Genomic DNA, 9497 nt, shown 5'->3' on the forward strand with positions numbered 1-9497 from the left:
ATTGAACGTAATAATGTTTTACTTTATTTTTCTAAAAGTTTATTGATGACAATTAATTTCTTAAATTGTTAAAATGATATCAAAAAAGATACTGTGTGAGAGCTATACGTGTATTATCTATGTAATAAATTTGAATGTATCCAGAAATTCTACAGTGTGACTTCTCCTAATGCAAATCTGCCCATCGCAATTATCACTATCAGCACTGGTGTCTTCATGAAAGAGATGGGTAAACTCATAAGTGTTGTGTAAAAGGCGATTTGCAAATATACAATTATAATGTCGTTTATAGCCGAAAATATTACTTTTAAATCTTTTTATTCAAATAATTAGAGAAGAATTGCGTATATTTAAAATGCATGATGTAAATGTTATAAATATCTAATTGATAAAAAACATCATAAAAAGAATAGGAGAGGCTTTATCATTTCAGTTTATATAACTACAGTTCTACATAATAATAATGAACTATATTGTAGTTTTAAAATAAAAATGAAAATCTCGAAAACCCGTTTAGTCGAAGTAAGTCTTTATTTTAAAATACAATCAATTAGTAATTGATTGGTATTTTGGTAACTTTTTCAAAATGCGACTGTCATCAAAGAATAATCACAGCTTTGAACTTAAGACAAGTCAATTCAATTCATAACGTTATTTCAATAGAAATTTGAAAATATTCAACGGCAATTTAACACATGTGTTTCACAACAGTCAAGAATATCATTATTGCTTTGTAACAAAACATGTTATGAATTGAACATTATTCTAACTTTTTGTTTTACCTTTTCAATATTTTGCCTTATCTTGTAATGAAAATAATTGAAATATTTGCTGTTTGCTTTAAATTACTCCACTAGGTACATGGACTTCTACAGTGCAAAAAGTAATAAAGAGATCTAAATCTCTTACCCAATAGGGGTCGGAAAGTCATGTATAAAGGTGTCTAATAGTTAATGGGTCTAGAAGTCATCTTAATACCATAAGGGATCGAGCAAACAAGGAGTCTTAGTGTCTTACTTGCCTTTAGATGTCCTTTTTGTTTGCAAATCAAATATGAAAACTGCGCAACATGTAAGGTGCATGTGTACTCAGATTTTAATATATATTGCTTTGCGAGCTTTCGCAAATTTATAACTAGACAAGTTTTCTAACTGTTGTAGGTTAGAATCCCACCAAAGACATATGAGAAAGCTAACGAGATAACTTACAAAACGTCGGTGTTTCTACGTTCCCGTTCGTGCTTGGAGGGGCACCATAGGTGTAATGGAAAATAGCTTTACTTGTGATGGTGTGACGTTTGAATGTCTAATCTAATTAGGACTTTACATATTATATCTATTAGAAGTGTTAAACCTTATTGAGACAAATCAAATTATTATCTTTTTTTTTGTAATATTTATTTAGTTTTTCGAAGAAGCTCCTTCTTATATAAACTCCAAATAACGTTTTATTTCTCCGAAACACTTCTTAATAAGAATTACAAATTTTGATTTCTCCTTATTATGAGTGAAAATTCTTATTTTATTGTAACTGGTAGTAAATAAATGAAATACGGTTTTTTATATTATAAATTTTCCTAATTAGGATAATCAAAGTCCTAATAAGGTTTCTTATTATGATTCCTAGTTAAGATTGAAAAAGTCCTTACCAAACTTGTAAAGTCAGAAAGGAAGGTCGTAATTAGGCTTTTAAAACGCCTTATCACGATTTGAACAATTGTTTTAGAACATTTACATTTTTCACCAGACTGATCTGTACGAACACACTTTTGTTAACCTTGCCATTTTATTAGAGATTTTCGACCATGCGACCACAATCATGCATCGAGAACACGATGTAATGAAAGTAACCGTGCAACCACATACAGGCATGATAGGATTCACCTACTCTTCCGAGAAAAAAAAGGAAAACGTCAGCCTTTAAAAATACACCACTGCCTTATTGTTATTTATTCGTAGGCTAGTTTTCAGATATTTGTCCTGAATTTGTTTATATGCAATAGAACATTACGCAAACCAAGCAGTGTATCAATTTATGTTCTTTTAAGTCGACTATGAAATTTTAAAAGGATTACTTATAATTTCTTGGAGAATTTTGAGTTTAAAGTTTTCTTCTACTTTGCATTTTATGTATTTAACAGACTTATTCTACTTTCTATTTCTATCATTTTAACTTTTAAGCAAAACGTGAACTTTTCAAAGTATGCTATTGCCATTAAACACTGGAAATATATTTCACACATTATTTTCAATTTTTAAATATTAACCTTTGGGTATTTTTGCCAAAGTACTCTTGATTTAAAAATGATCGTAAACGGAACTTCTGTTCTGTTTATCGTGCTTCGACTTATTATACTTCTCTAATAGTAAAGGTAATGTAATTGGTTTATCCATAAGCCATGGCAATTACAGAAGATACAACTCTTTCCCATTCAAGAAAGTTGTCTCGGATTTATATGTTATTCCCAAGATCGCATAGCAATAATATAATATTTAAATATTAATAATGAAAATAATATGCACTACATGTTAGATTAATTCCTTTTCAGGCTATACGTCCCAAAGGAAATCCACGCAGATCACAGAAAGTCACGTGGTTTAGACACCGTTTAATATTTAAAAACATTTCATAATAAGTCATTCTCTGGAGATTTGTTTGAGCTGTGTCTTTCCTTATTAAATATTTGTCTGAGAATAGAAGAAAAACTCTATTAACCGTGCTGGCACAAGTCATTGATGTTTAAAGTTATTTTTACTGATTTATAACTGATTTATACAATCCTTTTGTTTGTTGCTTTTGCATAAAATATAAACTGTTTCAGAGTGTTTTAACATGAACAATAAAATTCTTAAACTTAACAAATATTTGTTTGAAAGATATGAAAGTAATTGGAAAGTTCTAGATGCCCAAAAATCGTTTTTAAAAATAATCAATTTCAAACTAAAACTATCTATAGAAAATAGTTTATGGCAAAATGATGCTCATATCCAATTTTCAATCTGTTACAAACATCAAAAAATAGTAAAAGGTTTACTGAACCTTATGGTCACCATTAAGAGTAAGTATTTAATAACTATTTTTCTTTCCTAGATAGTATACGACATTTATTGAAATATCAGAAAATCTCACCATCCTATTTTTTATAAATATTTTTTAAATTTCATGCCCTATCTTTTTTTTTGCTCTAATTTCAATCATCATGACATATTTAGTGGAATTAATTTTTTGCATAATTATGAAACCTTTTTATAGAAATTATCTATGTCTTTGATTTCATTTTGGACCTATACAAATTAGAAAGTGACTGTAAGTAACAAGTATTCATTGTGTTTTACTTATTTTCATCTTAGATAAATGCATGCTCGTAAAATGAACTATCCTTTTTACATGCTCAAAAGTAACATATCTTTTCCAACAATTAAAATCAGTGTTGGTATGTAAAAAATCTAATAAGATTTAAATCAAAAATATCTTCATATATAAACCATTTCATCGGAGCATTTATCGTCGAGGAAGAGATACTTCCTTATGTAATACTTCAAGGGAATTCATCTGAGCCAAATAAATTGCACTTTGCAATTTCATCACAAGGTATTTTGAGACAAAAAATTTACATACATCCATTACAAGACTTGCAAATTTGATCAATTATTTTCCACCGTTTTATATTTTATGTTCATTTCTTTCTTTATATCAATGTCGTATATAATATTACGGCATTATATCAATCAAGAGGACCATATAATTCTTTTTCCATTTGGTAAAGTTGATATTAATTGCCTTAAAACATATATATGTGGATCTCATATATAAAAAAGTATATAACGACATGTTAAGATAGCTTTAAAATCTTTTATTGATTCCAACAGTATAAAATTTAACTTCAACACTTCAATTTTTTTAAGGTCAATGACTATTATCGATTTCCACAATCTAACCGATTGTTTCAACAATAATCCGAAATTCAGTGAATGTGAATTATTTATGTATAAAGTTATATATTTTATGAAAATTTCCCGCTTTCCATGTTCATTTTAACCGTTCTGCTTCTGATTTTCGTCATATGTCATTGCACTGTGTTTGATATATATTTGTTATTGCTGCCTTTCATAGGACGAAATTGATTAAAAGACACAGTGCAAGGCTAAATAGTTATTCTTAACGCGTATTATGATTAAACTGTTGGATTTTATTAACGTTCAACACTTTCTAATACTTGGAATGCAAATGAATAATGTGTCTTAGTGAATAAAACTCCATTAAATAAAATTTCAACTAAAAGTATAATGATCATATTCAGTGTCAATCATTTTTTTCTATTTTTATTTTGTTCAGAAACTGTTTTTTGTTTTACATATTTAAGTAAGGATGGTGTTGAAATACAATATACTGTCAAGTTCAAACGTGAATGCCGAGGAGAAATGGACATAATAGTCACCTTAGAAAGTATTGCACTCCCGGAATGTGTTATGGAATGTGGAATGCGGCCGGACTGTAAAGCTTTGAGCTATATGAAAATTTTCAAGAAGTGCAATTTATACTCTTCAGACAGACACGAAAGTGACAGAATTAAAGGAAGTTGTGTGGAGATTCTGGCAGCGGATATTAATCTCAAAAGGGTAAATATTTTTATGTTCGTTACTTCTTTTACACACTATTAAATGATCATTATTACATATCTATGTGGAATCATTTTGATTTGAGTGATTTAAACAAACATAAGTTACCAAAAGCTTCCAAATAATATGCAAATAAAAAGGAATGTCTCATTTATAATCAAACGTTAAAAATGATACATTCATTTTTATTGGTAAAAACATTTGTCTGAGACTTTATCGAAACTGAATTTCAAATAATTTAAATGAAATGTTATATTCCGTAATATCTTTATACAAATAAGGTGTTCTAACAATATTGATAAATCCCCTTTGAGCATCAGATTAATAAAAATATAAAACCATTATACAAAATTGTGTTACAATGTCTTCAAAAGTGATATTTATAAATTCCTTTACATCATACACATGTCACCTTTCTAATTCTTATTATCAGTTAAAGTGGATACAATAAGAATTTCACAAACGACACATGTTATTATTTAATTTCATCCATGAAATATGGTGCTATATCAGTCAGTCAAATATATTTCATATTTTAAGAAATAAATATGAAATATAGATATGAAAGTGGACGGAGTCAAAACTCATATTTATTTAAAGGGACTTCTTTTGCCATTTAATTTAAAAAATCTGATAAATACAAAAAAAAACTTTTGTTGAATTTTGTTTTGAAAACTATTTAGAATGATAGAAAATGTTCTTATTAAGAAAATAAATCCGAACACCAATATCTTTAATTCAGTAATTAACGCTGTACAGACGTTTACGTGACATCACAATGTAGTGCTAAATTTCGCGTGTAAAACAAGACAATAATTATATTTCTGCGCGCTGTACAATTGCAGATGCGTAGCAAGCAAGGGGATTCGTAACCTTTTTTCTTTGATAATGAAATTAAATAAAAAGTTGTTTTTTTCGTTTTTTTGTGAAATATGGTTTACATTTTAACTCAACATGATAAAATCCCACATATTTTCACTCGCCGTCTAGGCTCGTGAAAAGGTGTGGCATTTTATCATGTTTCGTGAAAATATATTCCATATTTCACTCAAACGAAAAAATATCCTCTTCATATTAGTCGTTTATTTTACTATTATTCAAATTAAAGGTCAGAGTAGGGATCTATCAATTATTGGTATTGTAAAAGACAAAAGGGCAAATAGATTAAACATTACTTTTAGGTCTCGAGAACATTTTACTAGGTCAGAAATTATGAGGCACTGATTCACCTTGTATATGATTTTTTCCATTTAAAACTATACTATATGTATTTTATCATATCACGTATGTTATGTAAAATTTAGATATTAGTATACTTGCATTATGCCCTCGACTTTATTTAAGGAAATTCACTCGTATACTATATGGATTGACATACTGATTGGTCATACGTTTGCGAGGCAATTAGTAAACATTAGAAAAATGAAGGAGAGGTATATAATAATGTTTTATAATATCTTTCAACAGAAACCTTGTCCCGAGTGTACTTCTGGCGAGACTTGTAATCCTGCAAAAGGGAAATGTGAAACCACAGGTAAAATTCCGTTTTAAAATTGTGTCAATCTCCTCTGTAGCTATTGAATACATTTCATTTTTAAAAAATATTGAATGAGTTATGGTCCAATACTGAACTTATTTATAGCGGTAAATGGAATATGGTATGTTATTGTCAACGAGTTAAATGAATTTAGTAGAAAAGCTAGAGAGCTGCAGTCTTGTTATATTACCATTTCCTTAAGTTCCATTTGACCCACAGTGTTCAATCATCATTGGATGATTGTCAATAATAACGAGAAAACCCCTTTTAATTTATGAGTCACAAGATCAAAAGTCAAGGACACTGTTACCTTATAACTGAAAACGGTTTTCCCTCAATTACTTAAAAATTAATCAACCTTCAGCTGTAACATTTATAAGATGAACAGCCATGGCCAAAACATGACAATTCATTTAAATATGAAGGTTCTTAAGCCATAAAGGAGAATTGTTTTTTGAAGAAGGTAACATTTAGTTGGCATGTCTTACACATACTTCATTCTTACTATAAACAATTTCGGACATATAATGCTAGCGGTACTCTATTTTGTGTTTTATAAAAATGCCTTTTCGTAGAGACAAACTTTCATGCAATCATACAGACTGCTTTTCGGCTTTGATCATTTTCTGTAGAGATATCCCTAGATTTCTTCCCAGGCCATAACAGTTCCATATAACAGTCTCGTCGCTATTCTGAAAGTATAAGAAAACATTACTTTATAACGATTAAAATCATATTCATCCAAATATTCAAAACGTACCGGTGTTGTAAAATAATTGATTTATAGATATTTCAAACTTACAAAAAATATAGAGAATAAAGGGATCTGCTAAGATCGCCAAAACCACAAAGTTGAAACTGTTGCAGGCTCGGTTTGATTAAGCCTTTTCCGTTTCTCAAAGGAAAATATAACTTTGAAATGTGTATAATTTAGGTATACATAATACATCATAGTGCATCATGATATTAGGAAGTTGAATCAATAAATGTGTGTGGATTCGTTACATGCAACTGTTTCGCGGAGATTAACATTCGATAAAATTTTCCCAGTGCAAGAAAGCTATTTTAAAAAGCGCATATTAGTTTCTAGGAATGTAGTCTTTAAAACCAAGAATATTAGAACCAACTAACTAGAAAGCTTAAATGTAACAAACACAACAATTATGACCAGCTGAATTTCACGATCTTCAAGGATTTGAAATATAGAAGATAGGAGACATATTCAAAAATTAGTTTTAATATACAAAGGCAAAAACATTTTATTACCACTTTATCTAATACATTTAGAAGCCACTTTTAGAGATGTCTAAAAATAGGCCTTTAAAGGTTGCTTAGCAAGTCAATGGAGCGTAACAAGTCCAAGTCGGACAGCATGTTCGGGCTTTACAGAAAACCTTATGTGCAGGTAGTCCAAGAAGCGCAGCAAATCTTTATTTTGCAGCCAGTCCAATATTGTGTGTTAAAATTTTACAGCAGGTCAAACGCTGCAGCAAGTCCTGTCAGTGCTACAAGTCGAGAATTGCAGCAAGGCTTCATAGTAATTCTTAAGCCAAACAAGACGAACAGACTGCTCTGAATAGTAATTATCCATTAATATTAGTTTAACCAAACTAAACAAAACTTGACTTTTAGGGTTGCGTTCTAACTGCCTATGTGGTCGAGGGGTAAGAGTCGATGACTTCTAATCCAGTTACCTCTCCGGTGTGGGTTCGATCCCCGGGAAATGCTTTGGTAGTTTAGCGCGGAGGAAGATAGTCTAGTACTGGTGTTACTCTCCAGGAACGATGGTTAGGAAACAAACCGCCTATATGACTGAAATACTGTTGGGAAAAGGCGTAAAATGAAACAAACAAACAAACATTGAACGCCGCCTGTCCTTGCTGATCTTGTTTATCATAAGTTATATTAATGTCTTATCCTTTATGTACCAGAGTGTCCAATCAAAGAGCTAGAATATGGAATTGTCAGTGGAAACATAAGGAAAGTTGGTTATCATGTTCAATATACATGCAACAAAGGAAACACGATCATTAATGAAATAGAATGCCTCTCTAATGGATTCTGGGATATAACCGCCGGTAAATGCTCAAGTATGTTGATTTATATTTGAATTTTTGAGTGTGTATCATATACTCTAAAGAACTATAGAATTTGATTAAGATAATCATGATAATGAAAAAACATATGACTATTTTGCAGTTATTGAGTATTCAAACATTTAAAAGTTACATTTTCAAGCTATTGTGATATGCACAAATCACTATGTAAGATATCGAAAGCTATCTACCCGTCGAGTTTAAAGTAATGTGTAACTTTAGTAAACAACAATATTTATTCATTTGTGCTCGGCACGATAATAACAAGATGATCTATTATACAGTGGCTATTGAATTGATGAAGAAAACAGAAATCTAAAACGTTGTAAATACATGTAGTAAAATCATAGTAGTAAATTCAAGGCTTTGTAATAGAGATTGTATAATACTATTTTTCATCTATTTAGCCGATGTCAGAAATGTTGCTATTAGGAAAACAACACACATGTCTAGCGTTTACTATGACAGCGATGACACCGATGGCGATGGATCGAAGGGTGTAGACGGCAATTTAAATCAATCATGGTCAGGTCGTTCCTGCTTTCATACTAATATTGACCTTCATTCGTGGTGGCGGGTAGACCTTGGACAAATTTATCGCTGTTTTAGAGTAGTGTTATACAACCGCATGGACTGTTGCAGTAGGTTACTTATCCATTTGTTTTAACACCTTTAAAGTATTTGATCCCTTCATCGGTGCAATTTATATTAACTTCATTTCGATCAAAGAGCTATGGTGAATTCATTAAATATGTAACTTTAAAGATAATTTAGAATGACGGGCAAAATTAACATCATAAAAGTTTCCTTATATATTTTTCTAAAACAATTTGGTTATTAATAGGTGAACGAGCTTCAGATTTAGATTTGATGTTCGGGACGACGGAAAACAATATGTACATCGTGAGGCAAGTTGATGGTCAGATTGAGGACATCCATACGTTTAACTTCCCTGAAAGTAAAGAAGCACGATATGTTCAAGTGATGCTTAGAAGAAAACAGTACCTACATCTGTGTGAAGTACAAGTATTTGGTTTTGCAAGTAAGTCATCTGCAATCATTTTCATGGATTTGAGTATTCATTTGAAGTTATTATGTAGACAGTTTAAATTGTCGAAATAACAAAATTAACGAATATGTTTATTTATTTGTTTGTCTTTTCAGTTAACTTATAATTCAATTCCAAAGACATTCTGGAGCAGTAATATTACACGTTCGCCAATTTCAACAGTTTACACTTTTCGA

The 9497-nt window shown here is 30.3% G+C and overlaps 1 protein-coding gene across 1 annotated transcript; it reads left to right on the top strand.

The window, feature by feature from the left end:
• Nucleotides 1–4421: 4421 nt before the first annotated feature.
• Nucleotides 4422–9294, top strand: LOC132731594 (uncharacterized; the record flags this gene model as incomplete). Its single annotated transcript, XM_060717801.1, has 5 exons — nucleotides 4422–4619; nucleotides 6087–6153; nucleotides 8088–8246; nucleotides 8660–8758; nucleotides 9097–9294. Coding segments are annotated over exons 1-5 (721 nt in total), but the record flags the coding sequence as incomplete, so codon positions are not given.
• Nucleotides 9295–9497: the final 203 nt, after the last annotated feature.

Source organism: Ruditapes philippinarum, unplaced genomic scaffold (assembly GCF_026571515.1).
Source record: "Ruditapes philippinarum isolate M1 unplaced genomic scaffold, ASM2657151v2 ctg7197_1_1_1_1, whole genome shotgun sequence".
Lineage (NCBI taxonomy): Eukaryota > Metazoa > Mollusca > Bivalvia > Venerida > Veneridae > Ruditapes > Ruditapes philippinarum.